This window comes from Dendropsophus ebraccatus, chromosome 5, assembly GCF_027789765.1.
Source record: "Dendropsophus ebraccatus isolate aDenEbr1 chromosome 5, aDenEbr1.pat, whole genome shotgun sequence".
In the NCBI taxonomy this organism is placed as follows: Eukaryota; Metazoa; Chordata; class Amphibia; order Anura; family Hylidae; genus Dendropsophus; species Dendropsophus ebraccatus.
Genome location: NC_091458.1, coordinates 127,339,962 through 127,363,731, shown reverse-complemented (window position 1 = coordinate 127,363,731; position 23,770 = coordinate 127,339,962). Strand labels below are relative to the sequence as shown.

At 43.3% G+C, this 23,770-nt stretch overlaps 1 protein-coding gene across 1 annotated transcript; it reads right to left on the bottom strand.

Moving 5' to 3' along the window:
- Positions 1 to 9,722: 9,722 nt before the first annotated feature.
- On the bottom strand, positions 9,723 to 23,765 carry MRM3 (mitochondrial rRNA methyltransferase 3). The gene is made up of 4 exons (XM_069971204.1): positions 23,239 to 23,765; positions 17,870 to 18,114; positions 17,504 to 17,671; positions 9,723 to 10,669 (listed from the first exon to the last, which is right to left on the bottom strand). Exons 1-4 carry the CDS (start codon positions 23,562 to 23,564, stop codon positions 10,134 to 10,136), a joined length of 1,275 nt encoding a protein of 424 aa, XP_069827305.1. The 5' UTR covers positions 23,565 to 23,765; the 3' UTR covers positions 9,723 to 10,133.
- Positions 23,766 to 23,770: the final 5 nt, after the last annotated feature.

The following is a 23,770-nucleotide window of genomic DNA, read 5'->3' as shown; positions in this document are numbered from 1 at the left end:
ATCTCTATTTAAAATGTAACAAATCACTTACAACATCCAAAGAATTTTAGCCTCCGCCAGAGATGTCTGGATTGATGGTTTCCTTTACCCTTCCTTTTCCTTTACCCTTTAAAAATTTTAATCCCATCCTGGGCTCACCTCCTGAATGTCCACATCTTATTAGATAAAAGGAGGAGGATGGACCATGACTACCATCACTGGTCCTTATGTTGGACAGGATGAACTGGGAATCAAAAGGCAGCTTCACACCCCCTTCTCCAGGTTAATTTCTTGGGTGCCACCCTGGATAATATATATACCGTACTACTTTGATAGCTGCTCTAAAAGTTGGTATTCACATGTGCCATCTAGTGGATAACAGTTGTCATTGCATCTTTTAAATGTTAAAAAAAACTACCTCACAGCTGAGAGCAAAGGCCAATTTCACACCACTTTATACATAAAATATAGCCATAGGCCCCTTAACACAGTCCAACAGTGTGATTTTGGTCTCCGCTTGGGAGGTTTCTGTTTTGTTTACTGGATGAAATATTGAAGACCTCTCTGCTATTCAATACCGCTGGATCCATTGAAAAAGAAACCTTATACCATGTTATATGTGTGCAGCAGACTAGATTATAAGGAAGATGACAGAGTGGTCTTTGCATCTGTCCCTGAGTGATCGGGACCTTTGCAGTCATGCCTCTTACCTCCATCCTGTTGGTTCGGCTATCTGTGCATAGTCTGCTCTCAGGCAGGCTCTAGGCATAGATCGCTGATAACACTGATCTATGTTATGCTATGGCATAGCATAGATCAGTATATGCAATTTAATGATTGCATGTTTTACTGTGAAAAAAGTGTTAAAAAAAAGTTTTTAAAAGTATTAAGAAAAAACCTTATACCCTTGCCCCCAATAAAAAGTTTTATATACCCCCTTGCCCATTATAAAAATAAAAGTATAAAAAAAAAAATAAACATTATATATCGTACCCTGCGGACTTGTCTGATCTATTAATATTACATTATTGTCCCCGCACGGTGGACGGCATGAACACAAAAAAAAACCCCACCAGGATTGCTGATTTTTTTAAAAATTATATCAGAAAAAAAAAATTTAAAAACTTGATCAAAAATTTTTTGTTACACCAATATGATATTATTAAAAGTGGAGATCATGGCGCAAAAAATATGACACCCCAACTAGCCCTTAAAAAACGGGCTAGGAACATTGCATTTTGACCCGGATTTTTGTGCATCAAAGGGCTCTGTCTTGAAGGGGTTAACATAGCTCCATCCCTTACTAGAACCTTCCAGCAAGCTAGAAGCAGTTCCTGTAGGAGACTGCTGGTGGCACTACTGCCTAACAGCTAGGGTGTGTGTGTGCGGATGTGACAGTTTGTTACTAGAGATGAGCGAACCGGGTTCGAGTCGATCCGAACCCCAACGATCAGCATTTTTATTAGCTGGGGCTGCTGAACTTGGATAAAGCTCTAAGGTTGTCTGGAAAACATGGATACAGCCAATGACTATATCCATGTTTTCCACATAGTCTTAGGGCTTTATCCAACTTCAGCAGCCACCGCTAATCAGATGCCGAAAGTTTGGGTTCGGATTGACTCGAGCATGCTCCAGGTTCACTCATCTCTATTTGTAACTCATCTTCAGCTTGTCAGCTACACTGGTACAAGTAAATATAATTTATACAACATGACAAAATATTACAACTGGAGAAAAGATGCCAATCTAGCCCCAACCACTTCAGTAAACTGGATGTGTATTTGTTTGGCTACTATATGTAGCAGACCCCCACTGCTAATGACTAGAGATACGCGAACCTGGAGCATGCTCGAGTCGATCCGAACCCGAACTTTTGGCATTTGATTAGCGGTGACTGCTGAACTTGGATAAAGCCCTAAGGCTATGTGGAAAACATGGATATAGTCATTGGCTGTATCCATGTTTTCCAGACAACCTTAGAGCTTTATGCAAGTTCAGCAGCCCTCGCTAATCAAATGCCGATCGTTCGTGTTTGGATGGACTCGAACCCGAACCCGGTTCGCTTATCTCTACTAATGACTGACATTAGTGATCCAGCTAGTGGCAGTCATATAGCCCTTTCAATGTTGCAATGTAAAGCAACTGCAGCATTGAAATAGATGAATGACGTGCTGTACCTGTTAGATGTCCGATCGGCACCCCCGCAAAGTGACTGCATGGTGCCGATGGGTCATATCACAGCTTAAGGTCTATGCTTACCCTCCATGGCTGCCGGTGTGTCTCTGCTAATAGTTTGGCTCACGCAGAGCACTGATCTATGCTATACTATAGCACTGCATAGATCAGAATTAGCAATCTATGAATGTATTATGAAAGGTCCCTAATAGGAACTTAAGAAAATGGGTAAAAATAAAAAGTTTTCAAACTATGGTAAAAGTTCTAATCACCCCACTTTTGCCATTTTAAAAATAAAAAAAACAAAATATATTTGGTATTATTGCACGCGCAATCGCCCAAACTATAAAATTATCGCATTTCCAGTCTTGCTCTATACATTTCCCCCCCTTTACTTTAATAAGTATCAAATTGGTATCGAGTATTGCAATAATAAAGTTGGTATCAGTATCAGACTGAAAACCTTAACATTGTGACATCACTATTGGGGAGTATACCTAACATATAGCTCTGCCAAACACTGCAGAATCACAGTGTGAAAAGAGTCTAAACCGAGAACAGTATTTACATGCTCTACATTTTTAACATGTTCTTTCAAGCTTTACTAATATTGCCCTGTGGTCATTCTTACCACTGCGCCCTCAAAGCTCCACAATTTTCTAATATTTCTATAATGTAAAACCAAGACCATTGTTTGGGCAGTGTTTCTGTAGCTAAGGTTTAAACTTTTTTTTTTTTTTTTTAAAAGGTCTCAGGTACATGGCAAAGCCTACATATTGCTTTGTAGAAACCTCTGGGGGTAATTACCTCTGTACATGAAGCATCCATTGGCACACGCCATGATTTAAAGGGGTACTCTGGGCTAGGGAGGAGGTGGATGAAGATGAATGACGTTCCCTTACCTCCCCGGTTCCAGCGCCATTTCCCGCATTGCTATTACACGTAGCAGTGCACGGTTGACGGCTTATGGTTTTAGGTCTGGGCCTAAAGAAACAATCAGCCGTAGATTGATTGTTTTATCGGCTTATTAATGTCTCTATTACACGGAATGATAATCTGTCTGATTCGTAGGATTAACGTTTCGTGTAATAGGGCCCTAAGTTATAAAAACTTTTTTATGACTGGAACACCACTTTAACAGCAAACATCCTTACAAAATATGCCGAATTACATGTCATTTTCCACTTTAAATTAAATTTTTAGGAATCCTTAACATTGTAACTCTTCCCACTACCTCCCAAAACAGGAAACTACTTGTGTTTAGTATACCAGGGTAATTTTTATTTTTTTATTTTAACAGTTTAACATTTAGTACTTGTTTCCGCATCCAATATCTCCTGCTCAAAGAAGACACTATCATTTAGAACTACTTGTAACTAAGGTCTATGTCGCTATGACTAAGAACAGAGACTTCCCGTAATTGAAGTCATAAGCAGTTCATATATAATGAGGAATTTTGTGAACCATAATGGAATGACGTGGGCCGAGAGACCATATATAATAAACTGTGACTACTACAAATTTGATACAGGAGAGGGAGTATGTTACGTTCATGAACACAGCTGCCTCAAAACAGATTCTGCTCCTGTTTGCTAAACAGCACCCAATTGTAAGTGCCATTTTGTATTAGTAAGATACTTCCCTTACATAAACAGCATTGGGGGGGGAGGTTATGGGTACATTCATATGTACAGGATCTGCAGCAGATTTGATGCAGTATCTACAGCAACAAATCTATAGCAGATCCTATACATGTAAATGTACCCTTAGGGGGTACTCTGGCGGTTGAAAATTCAGCTGCTATCAGGTCAGGATACTGAGGGTCTCTGCAGGGGATAACTCTACTCACTGGCACTTCCCTTCACTCTCCCTCCTGGGTGGGGGGGGCACCTAAGTGTTTGGTGGTAATGGAGATCAGGGTAGTGGACCTTTGTGGTTCCCCCCTGGGGCCAACTTCCTAATACTGCTGTCCGATTGGTGACAATATGGCGGGGACGCCCTTGGTAAGGTGCAGGTAGATAAGTCAGCTCTCAAGGTATGTTAGGTTACAAACCAATTTCTGTACAGTTCCTCAAAGATGGCTGATGGCCTAAGTTGAGTTACTACTGTGTTTGAAGCCTTGATAAAGATGGAATCACCCCTTTTATGAGAATAGTCACTAACCAATGAGACTAGACTCCTTAAATTAGTATCCATGCCAAGCCAAAAGCCACTATGTTTTGGATCTTAGAAATGACCAAGGGTATCTCGAGGCATTACCCCTCAGCTTGTCAGTACCTAGAAGAGACTATGTTACCCTCCACTCCTGCCAAGATGAACTCAAGTCTTTACTTTCCAGTTTCTCTCCTCTGATCAGTCTCCTCTCTACTGAGTGGCTCACCCTGTCTGATACACTGCTTCTTCTGCAATAACCGCACAACCTCCTTGGGCAGGCTCCACTTTTCACGCACCCTGTAGCTTTAATCCCCTCGGTTGATTCTTTTGTCACAGCTCACCTAGTACTCTTCTTTTTCCTAACTGATGTAATACAGCAAGGAGACAGTTGGTGGCACTGCTGCCTAACTACTACCGACATGTATGGTACCACAGCCGTTAAGCCCCGCCCATACAGCACTGTTCACCAACAGTAACTTGCATTTTCGAGGGGTGAGACCACCAAGAAATCCTTTATACAGTGACTCCAGTGCCCATTCATCTCATTGAGAATACATACATGCAGCAGGATTGAGTATGTAAGTTAACCCCACGCCGGCCAAAGCATACATTACCTGCTTCGCACTCCGACTTGCTTTGGAGGTTCCCGGCTAGACGTCCCGCTCAGCCAATCAGTGTGCTGCCCTGCCGCAGCGACTAATTGGCTGAGCGGGACATCCAGCCGGAAACCCCCAAAGCAAGCCGGAGCGGGGAGGGCTAATTTACATACACGCAGCAGGATGTCCGTTCCGCCGTGAGTTTGTATTCTCACTGGGATGAATGGGCACTGGATCCACAGCAGATTTTGCTGCGAATTTGCAGTGTGAAATCCGCTGTGGATCCGGTACGTGTGAAGGCAACCTACGAAGAGAACTGAGAACTTATATGGAAAGTGAGTGACAATATTAAAGAGACTCTGTCAGTAGGTTTATGCCGTCCTATCTAAAGGTAGCATAAACTAGTGACAGAAGCTGAAGAGAATGATGTATTACTTACATTGTTCTGTGCAGCTAATTCTGAGATATCGTCCTAAATAATATGGACAATAAGTAGTCCTCTCCATTATGTGCATGAGCCCGGTAGTCCTGGATATTCATGAAAAGCAAAAAGAATCAGCTGACCAGCTGCTGATTGGCAGTTATCTCTCCATGCTGTGTATAGGCAGTGAACTGTCAATCAGCAGCTGGAAGGCGGGAGATGGGGTGTGGCAAGAATACCATTCTCCTGCATATTAGGAGAATGGTTGAACAAAAAGTAACATCGATCTGTTGAGCATTTCTGTCACTAGTTTATGCTGCCCTCATTTAAGGTTACATAAACTTAGTGACATATTCCCTTAAACCCGCCAGGAAATATAACCGTACATAAACCAAGACATTAGGATGAGGCTATAGGAGATTCAAGTTCCCATCCCCTTATCTCATTTTACATGATTTGTACAATTTCCAAACATTTCCTTTAGCAAAACTGACTTATGTTGTCTATCACTAATACTAATAGTATTGATTATATGAAATGTCTGTTAACCCCAAAGCATACTGAGGTGGGGAGAGAAACAAATGAAACATCTTATCACAAAATTTTTTTAGTTTACATTGCATGACTGCTGCGGAGATACAAAAATGTATGGAACCCGTTCACTGTGACTGAATGGTAGTTAAAGGTGGAATTCAAAAGTACACTGGGGAGATAGAGGGTCTTGCCAGGGCCGGCGTTAGGGGGGGGCAAAGAGGGCAGTTGCCCAGGGCCCCCATCCCCCAGGGGCCCCCTGCCCCAGTTACAGTGATTGTTAGGTGCAGGAGCGCACAGACAGCGTCCTGCAGCCTCTGTCACTGATCTCTGGCTGCAGCTTATGGCTGCTATCAGGGGTCACACAGAGGCTACAGGACGCTCTGCTCCGGAGTGTGTAGCTTCCCCCTCCCTTCTGTACCATGTGATTTCCTCTCTCTTCCTGGTGTGGAGCTGTCGGGACGATAGAGGAGAGGGCTGCAGTGTAAGGAGCAGAACCTCCTCCTGCTGCTGCTGCCATGGACAAGGACAACTACACCCAGCATGCTGTTAGAGGGGGTAAGTATACTGTACATGTAGTGTGTGTATGAATGCTATGTGTATAATGGATGAATGTAGTGTCTGTTACATGTCATGTGTGTAGTGTGTGGGCTGGATGGTTTGGATTTGTATAATGTGTTTTTATGGATGTGTTAGAGTGTGTGTGTGTGTGTGTGTGTGTATATATATATATATATATATATATATATATATATATATATATATATATATATATATATATAAAATATATATATAATATTAGTGTGTGTGTGTATAAGAAGCACTGCTGACTCCAAGTGTTGAGGTGAATAGACTGTATATAGGAGCTGCAGCCATTCTCTGGTGACCACTGAGGCCGCAGCTCCTATGTATAGTGTATGATGATGTCACTAAGGCAACACAGTGTATTTTATTGAGAAAAAAAATAAGGTGGCGGTCACTGTATGGTGGTAATATTGGTCCGTATATAGTGTATATAGAGTCATTATGCAGTGGTCAGTCTATGGTGGTAATATTGGTCTGTATATAGTGTATATAGAGTCATTATGCAGTGGTCAGTCTATGGTGGTAATATTGGTCTGTATATAGTGTGTATAGAGAGTTATTACCGCCATAGAGTGACCGCCACATAATGACTCTATATATACACTATATACAGACCAATATTACTGCCATAGACTGACCGCCACATAATGCATAATGACTCTATATACACTATACAAACCATTATTACCGCCATAGAGTGACCGCAGCATGATATTGGTCTGTATATAGTGTATATAGAGTCATTATGTGGTGATCATTCTATGGCAGTAATATTGGTCTGTATATAGTGTATATAGAGTCATTATGCAGTGGTCAGTCTATGGCGGTAATATTGGTCTGTATATAGTGTGTATAGTGTCATTATGCAGTGGTCAGTCTATGGTGGTAAAATTGGTCTGTATATAGTGTATACAGAGTCATTATGTGATGGTCAGTCTATAGTAGTAATATTGGTCTGTATATAGTGTATATAGAATCATTATGTTGCGGTCATGGTGTGGTGCTAATATTGGCGTGTATATAGTGTCATTATGGGGCGGTCACTTTATGGTGGTAATATTGGCCTATACATAGTATGTTTTCATCAATAACAGTATGGAGGTAATATTTGGTCCTGATATAGTGATTTTTTTTTTTTTATTTTTTAAAACCATGCATATAGATAGTTTTTGTGTTTACACCACTAGCGGCGGTGCTGACATGTAGCGGCAGTCCCGGCATGTAACCTTCTGAATTGACTCAATGTGACTAAGGGCCATAATACACGGAGCGAAAATTGTCCTAACCTAGCCGATATCGCTCTGTGTATATAGAGACAACAGTAATCAAATGATCATTGTCTTTTGGCAAGTGTAAAAATCATTGTCTGCTGATTGTGCGTATAACATAATAAAGCTGTTACTTACCTGATCACATTCCCCGGTGTCGTCAGGCCTTGTCTGTTTGTTAAGGCCAGTGATTGGCTGAATGGCCGATCACTTCAGAGAGAGGACCAGAAGTGAAAGCTGGGACTGGGGGATCCCACAGACAAGGCCTGAGGACACCAGGGAATGTGGTCAGGTAGTATATATCTTCATTGTTCACTATATATAGCAAGGGCTGCACACACATCACTAATGAGATATATATATATATATACATATATAAAATCTCATCTGGCCCCATCCTCCCCATACACAGGAATGATCGGCACAGCTGAGCGTTTCTGTGTTCTCTATAGGAGGGGTAAGCCATAGCCAGACAGATCTGATGACGGCTTGTCTCTCTGAGAACAAAGAGGTTGGATGTTGATTTTCCATCAAGCCCAACCCCATATGTCCACTGATATCATGTCAGAGGACTGTACAAAGAACCCCATTCACCTTACACTGATAGCCGAACCCACCACGAGCAGCAGGTACCACCAAAAAGTGTATGGGAACCTTAAATTGCTGCTACAATATTTCAGCATTTGGGGCCCCACCTTCAACTTTGTCCAGGGCCACATTTAGTATAAAACCAGCCCCTGGGTCTTGCAGAGGCCATTCTTTAACCTACCATGTCATTACAGCCTCTTTGTCTTGCCTGCTTTTGTGTTCCTTATTTTAAACACTATAGATAATTACTGTTTCTAAACATTAAGGCTAGAGCTGTATTTTAGTCTGCATACCCATCTTGTTTAGTAAAAAGGTATATATAACAGTGCATGAGGTGTGTGTAACATATCTGTAGTTTAGCTGATCAGACACCCAAAATGGCCCAGTGTGCATTTTCTAACATTAAATGGGCAAGATAATAGCTAACTAGCTGCTGTTTTAGCTCCTGAGCCAGTTCCATACAGTCTTAAAAATACTCCTGTACTACTACTGCCAGTAGGTTTATGCTGGCCTATCTAAGGGTAGCATAAACTAGTGACAAAGATGCTAAACTGAATGATGCATTCACTACCATTGCTCTGTACAGCAGATTAAGAGATATCCTCCTTAATAACAAGCACTGTAAACTAGTCATCTCCACTGTGTGTGTGTGCTCAGTAGTCCTCAATATTCATGGGTACCAGCTTCCTCTGCCCACCAGCTTCTGATTCCCAGAAACATAAAACCTCCACTCCAACCATTGGGTAAAATCGGGCGCTGGTCCAAGATAGGAAAAAATTCCAAAATGGAGATAAAGTATGTATATTTATTAAAACACAACGCGTTTCGAAGTCGTGCTGACTTCTTTCTCAAGTGTATACACTTAAGAAGTCAGCACGACTTCGAAACGCGTTGTGTTTTAATAAATATACATACTTTTTTATCTCCATTTTGGAATTTTTTCCTATCTTGGACCAGCACCCGATTTTACCCAGTGGTTGGAGGGGACGTTTTATGTTTCTGGTAATACCTGTTTGGTTTCTGGGAGTGGCTGCGGTCCACACACATGTGAGCATTGAGAGTTGTGCCTTGCATTTGCACAACCACACCAGGTGAGAGTCCTCCTATTACTCCCCTGCACTCACCCAAGTCTTGCAGACCCCACACATTGGAGCGCTGTTCACATTTATCTTTTCAGCTTCTGATTGGCAGTTGTCTGCCTGTACTGTATTTGGGCAGACAACTGTAAATCAGCAGACAGAGTGGTCCTGCATGAAGCTCATTCTCCTGCATATCAGAAGAACGAATGACCAGAATGTGATTTCTGTTACTAATTGATACTTCCCTCATTTAAGGCACCATAAACCTAGTGACTGATTCCCTTTAAGGTTCCTATGTCAGATAAATAAATACACACACTTCATGCAGAATTAAGGGGCGAAATGTCTTCTACACAGAACCATTGGCATTTTAATACAGGCAGAGTGGAATCTGGGAAATAAGGTCTAGTGCTTCAGCCATAGAACCTAAACCTCTTTTATTTAGGACACATTAAAGGGAAACTGTCATTGCTTACATGTTATGTCATTGCTTACATGTTAGCCAAACCACAAGTCATTGGCATGGGCCCTGGTATGTCTTTTCCCTATTCCATGACCTTTGATTAATAAATATCTCACTGTTTGGGTATTTAAAAGGGCCTATCAAGGCCAGCGGGACAAAAGGCCATAGGGATCATTCTAGTGACTTGTCGTTTAGGCAGCCGAAAGAGTACAGATTCCCCTTAAAATGAACATAGTAGAAAGGATGCAGTAATTTTCCTTTATAGGTCTTTCACTCCCATAACCTTCATGTTTTTTAATAAGTTTTGTTTCCTTCCGTTATAAGCTGTCTTCTCCCTTCAAACAAGAGGATGCTAGCAGCCATAGCTGAATTTAGGCTGTCGATACCTGGCACAACAGGAATGTATAGTCTCCTGCCACTTGTTTCTTTAGCCAACAGTAATGACTCCAAACTCAGTCCATGTGTCTCTCCCCCAATCACAAGTGCACTGGGACCCCTGGCCCATGGTTCATCGTATCTTTGTACACGAACATTAGGAATCTCTGCTTCTCCATCCTCTTCCTCGTCACTAGATGAATAATAGTCATCTTCTTGTATTTTATGTTGCCTTCTGGGGTCAGAAGAAATCCAGCCATAGTCAATAGCTTTATTAGTAGAACATGTGGTCTCATTTGAGAGGTTCTGCCAAAAGTGATCTGCCAGAAAAACCTTAGTGTCTTCTGAGAGATAGTTAGAGACTGTGTCCCATTCTATACTGGTGATTATCGGCAATCGAAAATGAGCTCCCATGCCAGCTCTGATGACTTTAGGTTCCCACGCATCAACACAACCTAGGGAAAAAATAAAAATAAATCAGTGAACTAGCAGACCTTAAGCCCTGTTTTTTGTTTATACACTTTTGTTGACTATTCATACTTTTCTAGTCAGATGGGTAGAAACTTTATTGCTTATAGCAACCAATCACAGCTCAGCTTTTATTTTACCACAACAGAAAGATTGCCTGTAATTAGTTGCGGTAGGCAGTTTATACTAGTTTGTTTTACACATGCAGAGAAGGAGCCTGTGGAGTCAAAGTCTAACTCGGTTGCGAGTATAGTTTGTTTCACACAGTTGAATAAATGTCAGCCAAAAAGTTTCATTTAGCATCAAGAGCAACCATAGCAGGAGAGTCTTGTTGGTACAAGACTGAAGATGACCGCAACTCGAGTTTGATCGGTTGGCATTTGATTACAGGTGGCTGCTGCCCTAGGGCTGCTGGAAAATATGGATACAACCATAGGCCTTTCATTTTCAATACAAGACCAACCAACTTAAAATGACTCTGTACCCACAATCTGACTCCCCCCAAACTGCTTGTACCTTCGGAGAGCTGCTTTTAATCCACGATCTGTCCTGGGGTCTGTTCGGCAGGTGATACAGTTATTGTCCTAAAAGCTGGAATTATTACTCACCGATAATTTGTTTTTCATGAGTCCATCATGACAGCACCACCTGGAGATTGATCCCCATAGGTCCTAATAGAAACAGGAAGCAAAAGAGGTTAAAAAGGGCCCCACCCCTTACCTCCTCAGCGCTTTACAGATTACTACCAACATAGCACAACATAAATATACATTGCGGGCAGGTAATAAATGGGTGCTGTCATGATGGACTCATGAAAAATGAATTATCGGTGAGTAATAATTCCAGCTTTTCAGAGCGTCCCTCATGACAGCACCACCTGGAGACATACCAGATAATCCATTTAGGGTGGGACCACAGTCTGTAACACTTTGTGTCCGAACGCCATGTCCTGAGACGCTGTCACATTCAGCTCGTAATGTTTGTAGAACGTATTCGGTGATAACCAGGTTGCCGCTCTACATATCTGCTCCAATGAAGCTGCTGATCTTTCTGCCCAGGAGACAGACTGCCGTGGTGGAATGGGCCTTAAGTTTTTCTGGAATTTGTTTACCTGATGACTTGTAGGCTTCTGTTATAGCAGACTTCATCCACCTTGCTATTGAGGCTTTGGAAGCCTTCTTACCTTTATTAGGCCCTTGAAATTGTAACAGTAAGTTGGAATCTTTTCTCCATTCTCTTGTAGCCTCTAGGTAAGTAATGACAGTCCTACGAACGTCTAAGGAATGGAATTTTTCTTCTTTATCATTATTCGGTGGATCACAGAAGGAAGGTAGCACAATGTCTTGCGATCTGTGAAAATTTGTTACAATTTTGGGAAGAAAAGACAGATTTAATTTAAGGATGATTTTATCATCTAAAATGGTCAGGTAAGGATCTTCCACTGACAATGCCTGGATTTCACAGACTATTCTTGCTGAGGTGATAGCAATCAAAAACACAGTTTTAAGAGTTAAAAATCTCATTGATAGCTTCTCAATGGGTTCAAAAGGATTTTGGGTTAAGGCTTGGAGAACCAAAGTAAGGTCCCAAGGAGGAGTAAGATTAGTGATTTTTGGCTTCATCCTGGAAATGGCACGAAAAAAAACTCTTAACCCACTTATGTTCTGCAATGGGAGAATCAAAAAAACAACCTAATGCAGATACCTGTACCTTTAGGGTACTGAGGGCTAGCCCCTTATCCAAGTCGTCTTGCAAAAATTCTAATACTTGGGGAATGTCTGGGTTAAGAGGATCTGGAGGGGACTCACCACACCAAGTACAGAATTTCTTCCAGTATTTAAGATAGATAGTGGAGGTTACGTCTTTTTTGCTTTTCAGCATAGTGTCTATGACTTTAGGGGAGAGACCTTTGCGGGCTAAGAAGGACTTTTCAGAAGCCACGCTGCCAGATGGAGTTGTTCTAATCCCTGATGATGTAGCGGGCCTTGGGTCAGAAGGTCGTGTGTCTAGGGAAGAATGATGGGATCTTCTAATGACAGACGTCTTAGGAGACAGAACCAGCTCCTCCTCGGCCAAACTGGGGCTATGAAGATAACTTGCGTTTGGCCTGTTAGAATTTTGTGAAGGGCCTTCCCCAGTAGAGGGAATGGCGGGAATGCATAAGCTAGATGAAAATTCCAGTTTTGGGCTAGAGCATCCACCCGTTCTGGATTGTCCTGTGGATTTAAGGAAAAGAATCTTTTTACCTTTTTGTTTCTCTTTGAAGCAAATATAGGTCTATCTCTGGGGTGCCCCATTTCTCTGTGAGGTTTTGGAATACTGCTTGACTGAGGCTCCATTCCCCTGGTAGCATTCGATGGCGACTGAGGTAATCCGCCACCACGTTGCTTGAGCCTTTTAGATGGACTGCTGATAAGGACTGTAGATGCAGTTCTGCCCAAAGATCTTTTCTGATGTCCCCCCCGATGGTTTAGAAACGCCACCGTTGTCACATTGTCTGAATACACTTTGACGTGTTGTTGGCAGATTTGATGCTCTGCTTGTCTTAAAGCTTCCCTTGCCCTTAGTTCTCAAAAATTGGAGGAACAGACTTATCCTTTTCGACCATTATCCCTGTAGGTACCGGCCTCGTACATGGGCGCCCGAGCCCTGTTGACTGGCATCTGTGGTTAATGTTGTCACCTGGGGAGGAAACCAGAGAAGACTTTGGTTAGGTTCTTTTCGTTTACCCACCATTTTAGAGATGCCTTCACTTGACTGGATAATGTCATTTTCTTATCCAGAGAGGACTGAAGCCGATTCCATGACTTTAGGATCTGGGACTGCAATGTCCGGGAGTGGCTTTGATACCACGGTACTGCCGGGATGCAAGATGTCATTGATCCCAGGACAGACATTGCCTCTCGTATGGTCGTCACCTTTTTCTTGGAGAATTTCCTGAATTTCTCTAGAAGTGTATTTACCGTTTCTTGGGGAAGAAATTTTGTCTGAAGTTCAGTGTCTAGAAGCATGCCTAGAAACTTCTTTGTGAGACGGATGTAAGTCCGATTTTTGCAAGTTTACGATCCATCCTAGTTCCTGAAGGCAAGATATGGTTATTGCAATATTTGACTCTAGAAGCTTTTTTGACTGTGCCACCAACAGTAGGTCATCTAGATATGGAATGATTGTCACATTTTGTAGTCTTCGATAAGCCACTACTTCGACCATAACCTTTGTAAATATGCGTGGTGCTGACACTATACCAAATGGTAGGGCTTTGAACTGAAAATGATGAGTAATGTGATTGTGAACTATTGCGAATCTCAGATATTTCTGATGTTTTTCGTATATGGGTACGTGAAAATAAGCATCTTTAAGGTCTATCGTGGCTAACCAGGCATCTTTAGAAATTAGGGGGATGGCTGTTTTGAGTGTTTCCATTTTAAACCTTTTGTACACTATTACCTGGTTTAGGGGTTTTAGGTTTATTATCGTTCTATAGGTACCGTTAGGTTTCTGGACCAGAAACCATCTGTAATAGTGGCCATGACCTTGTTGGTCCGGAGGTACCTTGATAATTGCATCTAATGTAATAAGTTCTGACACCCCTTGCCACAGACGCTCATTTAAGATGGCTGACCCTAAAGAAGTAGTACAATATTTTTGAGGGGGGGGGGGGGGAGTCAGGAAATTCTATTTTGAACCTATTTTCTAAAGATGACAAAATGAAAGGGTTTTTTGTTATGTTCTCCCATTGATGATAAAACTGGGAGAGTCTACTCCCCACTGGAATGCTGTTATTGCTTTTTGTCGGAGGATGTAAGGTTGAGGAGGAATTCACTCCTTTTTCCACCCTTGGGGTAGCTCCACCTCACCGTTTTGCCTTTACCTCTATAGGATTTTGAGGGATACTGCTTGAAGGAACGAAAATTTTGTTTACCTTTGTCAGCTTTTTCTTTAGGGAAGTCCTTTTTGTCGGCTGCTTGCTCTAAAATGGTGTTGAGCACGGAGCCGAACAGCATGGAACCTTCAAAGGGAATGGCACACAGTTTATTCTTAGATGTACTATCCCCGTCCCAGTTCTTTAGCCACAGGGCCCTCCTGGCTGCCGTAGTTACGGACGCAGATTTAGCTGCAAAAAGAACTGATTCGGCTGAGATGTCAACTAGGTAAGCAGTGGCCAATTTAAGCATAGGGATAGACTCTAGGATCTTTTCTGGAGGAGTCTTTCTCCAGATGGCTTTCCAACTCCTGGAGCCAGATAAACAGAGATCTGGCTATGGTGGTGGCAGCAATATTTGGATTGATCGCAGAGGATGTGGAGGTCCATGCTCTGTGCAACAGTCCATCTATTTTCCTGTCCATTGGGTCGCTTAACTGTGAAGCTTCTTAAAAAGGGAAGAGAAATTTTCTTCACCATCTTGGAGACCTGAACGTCTACCTTTGGGGACTCAGTCCATAATTTAGTTTCCTCCTCATCAAAGGGGAACCTGGCTCTATATTCTTTTGCAATTTGCAGTTTTTTCTCTGGCTCCTGCCATTCATCTATAATTAACCCCTTTACATTTTCATGTACAGGAAATACTTGTCTTTTTTTCGGTTTGAGACCACCAAACATTTCGTCCTGTTTATTAGAAGGTTGCTGCACCTCCTCAATATCCATTGTGCTCCTTACAGCATTCAATAGGATGTCAGTGTTTTCAGCCGAAAAGTAGAAGTATTTTTTGGTATCCTGTATTACATTACAGCCTCAATTTCCTCAGATTTATCTCCAATAGATACAGCTTTAACCTCCGAATCGGAGTCAGCAATAACCATGCGCCTCTTTTTAGGTGGTGGTTGAGGGGACTGAGGTTTATCTTTAGTTAAAGCTGCAGACAGCGAGGCTTTAACCTCTTCAGTAATAGCTTTACGGAGTTCATCCATGACCGAGGTGGACTCCTGTCGTAATACTCGACAATAGACGTACAGGGTTTACATAGCAGTTTTTCATAACCCTCTGGCAGCCTGTCATTGCATATACTGCATCTCTTGGATTTAGGTTTCTTAGCTGTCTCCTTGTCTCCCTAGAGAGAGAAGGAGAGCCATTACCAGTATGTTTGTAACAAAGTATAGCAAGTGAGCCTCTGGCTCAGCTACTTACTGGGTTTGCCGCAGAGGCCTGCTCCACAGATTCAGAGCGGGGAGCGTCCATGATTCAAAGAGAAAGACATGCAGCCTCTGGCTTACCTTAAATAAGCAGCAGACCTCAGATCAGCTGGGCCTTGGCGCCAAAACGCCCCAAGCACCTGCCCTCCGGCGTCCCCATTGCGGCAGTGTTCCGGTGGACGGCGCCATCTTGGAGCTTCCGGTCCCAGGGTACCCCACGCGACACAGCGTGATGACGTAGTACGCGGCGTTGTGACGTAAGAGAGATTTTGAAATGCTGAATAAAATCTTTCAAGACTAGGTACAGTTTGCTACCATTTACTTCTACTGTCTGAATGCCTCAAAAATAAAAAATGAGGAATCTTTCCAATAGATTGTAATTAAAAATATTGTAAAAATTCGGTTTCTACATTTCCTATGCAGCCAATGGGCCGATTTTTTTTTTTAATTGTCTATGGCTGGGTTCACACTACATTTTTTTTTCCAATTAAGTTTTTATTCAATAAAGAATTTTTTTCATCTGTTTTTGCAAAAAAAAAAAAAAAAAAAAAAAAAAAAAAAACGGACAGAAAAATGATGGATACATTTGTGTGTATTCATTTTTCTATTGACTTCCATTATAGAAAAAGGGACCTAAACCCGTCTTTTTTTAGCGTACACAATGTGGTCAACCATGTTTGTGTACAAAATAAAAAAAATAATATATGCTTTTTGATTTTTTTTTTTTTATAATTCTAAAGTTTCCTAAAATCCTTTGATGAGCTCTGTTTAGTGTGTATATAAGTCTGTGATTTTTTCAGTTCTGTATAATATCATGTCTGACGAAGGGAGCTAGACTCTCGAAAGCTTACAATCAAATATACTCAGTTAGCCTCCAAAAGGTATCGCCTGATTTCTTCTCTATTCTACTTTTTTACATAAAGTCAATGGAAAAACAGAACAAAACGGATGCACATATATGCACCCATTTTCCATCAATTATCCAACAAATTAAAAAAACAAAAACAAAAAAAAAACCTAGTGTGAACCCAGCTTAAAAGAAAAACTGTCTTTTAGACAGCTTTCATTTCTTAAAGAGGACCGGTCATCACTTTCAGGCAGCCTGAGCCACCAGTCTTCGTAGAGATGCCAAGTGTCTTCTCCTTGCCCCATCAGTCTTGATTTATAGACCTTTTTCCAGTCTGGGTATAAGGAGAGATTTAACAATGAAGGACACTGGGGAAAGCTCTAAGTCTAATTGGGAGTGTTGAGCAAACTTACTGAAAGTTTGAATTTAGCAACATTAGTCCGAACATGAATGCTCGCAATTTGACACCCTGAGGAAGATGGATGCCAGAAGTCAAAATGCTGAGCATTTAGGTTTGGACTAACGTTGCCAAACCCAAACCTTCTGCAAGTTTCCTCAACACTACCCATGGTAAGGCAGCATGAAAGTGATGACAGATTTCCTTTAAGAATTGAAATTCGGGCTCCAACTGGTAGCTTTGGGCAGCAACAAGTTTTCCTTTTTTATAGAAACTAGAACCCAGCTGTCATTTGTCATCTTGTTCTGGTAAAATGAAAGTTCTGATTGGTTTCTATGGGCAACAAAGACCGCTTGATATAAACATCTACTGAATAAACCTGAGGCTTCCTACCCCTGTAACAGACAGCGGTAATAGGATAAACTCGGCTCTCTACAGGATACAAACCTTTAGTGAGTAAGACCTTACTGCAGCCAGCTCCAGCTGCACATCTCAAAATGGTGCCCAAATTTCCAGGATCACGGACATTGTCACAGATGAGAGACAGTGGTAAACTGTTCTGGACCTGGACATCAGGAAACTTCATCTTTACATGATCAGGTTTTCCAAAAATTCCTATGGAGGGTTTAAAAAAAAAAAAAAGAGTGTTATAACAATAATAGTGGTACCTACAGTAGCATTATAAGGTTACATTAATAAAATAATATACATCTACATTATACAAATGGACTTGCAGCATACAGCTGGGACTTGCAGAGTAAGATCTATACTCTGCCCTGGCAAATAGACAGCTTTCATTCTATGTGTACCTACCCATTAGTCCCTGTGGTGCGACTACATCGGACCACATCTTGACATCTTCAAACTTTATTTTGATGAGGTTTGCCTTCTTAAGTTTGTCAGCGGGCAGCGTCTTCAGCTGGTCAACTCTGCTGAAGAAAAGAGTTTGCAGGACAGCCCCAGCATCTAGAGCGTCCAGCAGCAGCCTCTGTCCTTCCAGCAAAACCTGGCCATGGCGCTCACGGAACTTTTTGGACTTTGCAATTGTAACCACTTTGCTGTATATGGATTAAAAAAAATAAAAATCTATTCAAAACCAGCTTAAACAAGTGTAAAAGAACAAAGGGCATAAGAGCAAAGAAGCAATGAGCACACGTATCAGACAAGGGCTAGGTTCACAATGTCTCGTACATTTCTTGTTGCCATCTCAATAGGTTTTGCTGTATAAAAATAAAACAGTCAACTGTTTGCTTTTTGTTTGTTTTTTATAAGGTAAATTAATGGGAAATATTCCCGACTGTATGGCTGTTTTTAGCATCCATTTAACATATACGTTTTAATTATTTTCCGACAGTATAAGGCTATGTTCACATTCCTTTTTTTGGCTGTATTTGTCTAAAAATATTGCCAAAGACTGATTGAACATAGCCTAAAAGGTACACATTAAACTTACACAAAAAAGCGCTGTGTGTACCGAGCCAAAGTGTTATATCTCTAGTTTGTACTTGGTCTTCGAGCAGCAAAATACGTGAACACAAGACCATCAGTGACACACTGGATACAGTCTTGCCAAACTTTTTTTTTTTTTTTATTTGGTTGCTGTTTACATTTTCCTATTGGTTTTCCTTTAAAACATATGACATACTAATGACGCTTTCATGTTGCAGTATTGCTTCCTATCAAATCTGAAGACGTATTTATGAATAAGAGGCAACTTTAGTAATCAAAAAACATCCCTTAATCCTATACCTGTCTACTAGTTTACTATAAAAAGCCAGCAACAAGCTGGCGATGCGAGAGGAATTTTTATTTGCATAAGTCTAAGTAGAAGGAAAGGGCATGAAAGTGCTTGAAAACGACGTGAGCAAAGTTCCCAATAATTTGTAGGCAGATTTGGCAACAAACTTACAGCGATGGGTGCAGCGTGCCCTGCAAGGCTCTACTAGTGAGTGTGTAAGCAGTCATACACATAGCATTATGGCTTACCTATGGACTGGAGTACATCACCATTTGCCTCTCACTACATACAGGAGCATACAGTGCCATGAAATCTATATACAGGCGTTGGGATGGCTATCAACAACACCATTTGCCTTGACACTCAGTATGCACAAGAATGTGGGGCTGCAAGGAATCTATCTGCACAGACACTGCCTCACAATCAGCACATACAGGAGCATAGGGTACCACAAAATCTATATACAGGTGCAGGGACACCTATCAACGACACCGTGTGCCTTAGCACTCAGTATGTACAGGAGCATAAGGTGTCACAATCTATATACATGGGCAGGGACACCTATCAACGACATTGTGTGCCTTGGCACTCAGTATGTACAGGAGCATAGGGCACCACAGGACCTATATACAGGAGCAGGGACAACTATCAATGATGCTGTATGCCTGGGAACTAAGTATGTAAAGGAGCATAGGGCACCACAGGACCTATATACAGGAGCAGGGACACCTATCAACACTATGTCTTGGCACTCAGTATGTACAGGAGCATAGGGCACCATAGGTCCTATATACAGGAGCAGGGACACCTATAAACACTGTATGCCTTGGCACTCAGTATGTACAGGAGCATAGGGCACCACAAGATCTATATACAGGTGCAGGGACACCTATCAATGACGCTGTATGCCTGGGCACTCAGTATGTACAAAAGCATAAGGTGCCACAAAATCTACATACATGGGCAGGGACACCGATCATCGACACTGTATGCCTTGGCACTCAGTATGTACAGGAGCATAGGGCACCACAGGACCTATATACAGGAGCAGTAACACCTATCAATGATGCTGTATGCCTGGGAACTAAATATGTAGAGGAGCATAGGGCACCACAGGACCTATATACAGGAGCAGGGACACCTATCAACAACACTATGTCTTGGCACTCAGTATGTACAGGAGCATAGGGCACCACAGGACATATATACAGGTGCAGGGACACCTATCAACAACACTATGTCTTTGCACTAAGTATGTACAGGAGCATAGGGCACCATAGGACCTATATACAGGAGCAGGGACACCTATCAACAACACTGTATGCCTTGGCACTCAGTATGTACAGGAGCATAGGGCAGCACAGGACCTATATACAGGAGCAGGGACACCTATCAACATCATATGTCTTGGCACTCAGTATGTACAGGAGCATAGGGCACCATGGGACCTATATACAGGAGCAGGAACACCTATCAATGACGCTGTATGCCTGGGAACTAAGTATGTACAGGAGCATAGGGCACCACAGGACCTATATACAGGAGCAGGGACACCTATCAACAACACTATGTCTTGGTACTCAGTATGTACAGGAGCATAGGGCACCATAGGACCTATATACAGGAGCAGGGACACCTATCAACAACACTGTATGCCTTGGCACTCAATATATACAGGAGCATAGGGCACCACAGGACCTCTAAACAGGAGCAGGGACACCTATCAATGACCCTGTATGCCTTGGCACCAGTGGCGGACTTTGGCACCAAGCACCCCAAGCGATCGCTTGGGGCCCCCAACATCCAAGGGGGCCCCCACACCCCGCTCTTGTGCTCAAGACGGCTGGACAGGGCCGCTGCCCTGCTCGCTGCTGCCATCTGAACTGTAACTATGAGCACTCGTAATGAGCGCTCATAGCTACATGCAGCAGCACTGACAGGGCGGGAGACATTGGCTCCCTTCCTGTCAGTCAGTCTTGTGGCCGCAGAAAGTGTTTTCCCTGCGATCACAAGTGGCCGCTCTTTCCTTGTGGTGTCGGTTCTCCAGTGACATCACTGGAGCATCGGTGCCAGGACAAGGGGAGTGCGGCCTCTTGTGATCACAGGGAAAACCCTTCCTGCGGCCACAAGAGTGAAGAGAAGAGGAGATGCCCGGACCCAGGTGAGTATAAGTGTTTGTTTTATTGTGTTATATACTATATGGAAAGGGGAGCACACAGGGGTCTGTTTAACTGGGGGAGTGCACATCGGGGGTCTATATAAATGGGGGGAGCACACGGGGGGCTATATAACAGGTGGAGCACACGGGGGGGCTATATATAACTGGGGGAGCACACAGGGGGTCTATATACTCCTTGGGACAGCAGAATGGGATCTATTTACAACTTGGAGAGCACACAGGAGGTCTATATCCAAGTGGGGGAGCACACAGGGGGCTATATACTACTGGGGGAGCACACAGGGGTGTATATACTACTGGTGGGGCACACAGGGGGTCTATATACTACTGGGGGAACATACAGGCGGTCTATATACTACTGGTGAGGCACACAGGAGGTCTATATACTGCTGGGGGCAGCACACAGGTGGTTTATATACTGCTGGGGGAACCACACAGAGGGTTTATATATAACTGGGGGAGCACACAGGGGTCTGTATACTACTGGGGCAGCACACAAGGGGTCTATATAATACTGGTGGGGCACACAAGGGGTCTATATACTGCTGGGGAACCACACAGAGGGTTTATATACAACTGGAGGAGCACACAGGGGTCTATATCCAAGTGGGGGAGCACACAGGAGGTCTATATCCAAGTGGGGGAGCACACTGGGGGGCTAAATACCCCTGAGGGAGCACACAGGGGGGGGCTATATACTAGTGGGAAAGCACACAGGGGGTATATACAACTGGGGGCAGCACACAGTGGGTATATACGACTGGGGGCAGCACACAGGGGTTCTATATACAACTGGGGCAGCACACAGGAGTTCTATATACTTTTGGGGGAGCACACGGGGGCTATATATAACTGGGGGAACACAGGAGGTCTATATATAACTGGGGGCAGCACACAAGGGGTCTATATACTGCTGGAGGAGCACACAGTGGTCTATATACTACTGGGGCAGCACACAAGGGGTCTATATTATACTGGTGGGGCACACAGGGGGTCTATATACTGCTAGGGGAACCACACAGAGGGTTTATATACAACTAGAGGAGCACACAGGGGTCTATATCCAAGTGGGGGAGCACACAGGAGGTCTATATCCAAGTGGGGGAGCACACAGGAGGGCTAAATACCCCTGAGGGAGCACACAGGGGGGCTATATACTAGTGGGGGAGCACACAGGGGGTATATACAACTGTGGGCAGCACACAGTGGGTATATACGACTGGGGGCAGCACACAGTGGGTATATACGACTGGGGGCAGCACACAGTGGGTATATACGACTGGGGGCAGCACACAGTGGGTCTATATACTTCTGGGGGAGCACACGGGGGGCTATATATAACTGGGGGAACACACAGGGGTCTATATACTACTGGGGGAAGCACACATGGGGTATATACTACTGGGGGAAGCACACATGGGGTATATACTACTGGGGGAAGCACACATGGGGTATATACTACTGGGGGAAGCACACATGGGGTATATACTACTGGGGGAAGCACACATGGGGTATATACTATTGGGGGCAGCACATGAGGAGTATATATTACTGGCGGTAGTGCACAAGTAGTATATACTACTGGGGGCAGCACACAGCGGTCTATTGTTGTGGAGCGCGTGTTGAGGGGGGGGGGCAGTCATAACTTCGCTTGGGGCCCCAGAAATGCCAAGACCACCCCTGCTTGGCACTTAGTATGTACAGGAGCATAGGGCACCATAGGACCTATATACAGGAGCAGGGACATCTATCAACACTGTATGCCTGTGCACTCAGTATGTACAGAAAGATAGGGCACCATTGGACCTATACACAGGAGCAGGGACACCTATCAATGACGCTGTATGCCTTGGCACTCAGTATGTACAGGAGCATAGGGCACCACAGGACCTATATACAGGAGCAGGGACATCTATCAACACTGTATGCCTGTGCACTCAGTATGTACAGAAGGATAGGGCACCACAGGACCTATATACAGGAGCAGGGACATCTATCAACACTGTATGCCTTGGCACTCAGTATGTACAGGAGCATAGGGCACCACAGGACCTATATACAGGTGCAGGGACTTCTGCATAATCTCTCCTGTACTGTACTAGTCCAAATGCCGAACGAAATAATAAAAATCAGATTCGGACAGGCTAGAAAAAAAGAATAATTGGAAAATCCTGAACAAATGTGATTTTTCTCATCTCTTTGAGTCCTTAGATTCCTCCATGTAGGCATGTGCGGGTGTCCCCGTCCTAGGAGCCATGGATATACCTCAGCCTCTTGTCCCCAGCTGTGGCTCTCTCGTACTTCAGCTCCAGTGTGCGCTCCCTCTCCGAGGCGCCATCCTGCACAGGGGCGAGGTCCTTGTCCTTAGTGACAGGGTCATATCTGCGCTTCTCATGGACGGACACCTGGGCTTCCTCCTCCTTCGCGTTTTTCGGCCGCTTTTCTCGCTCATCTCGTTGGTTTTCCGGGGGAATGACCCGCACTGGCCTCCTCCGAAGAGCTCGCACATCCCGCTTCACCTGCACACTGATCGGTAGCCTCACAGCTGTCAATCTGCAGGAGACAAGCACGTTCCTCATGAGCGCCGCCATCTTGAACAGTCGCACTTAGTGACGTCAGCGTACGCCGAGTCGCCGCCATGTTGTGAACTGGCAGCAAACAATTTGTACATTTCACCGTAAAGTGCTTGATTTAGGATATCTTTATCTTTACCTCCCTGTTTCGGAAAAAACCTAAAATAATGATATTGAATTATGAACAGAGACTGTATAAGAAGGGATGAGCGTGTGTGGTTGCC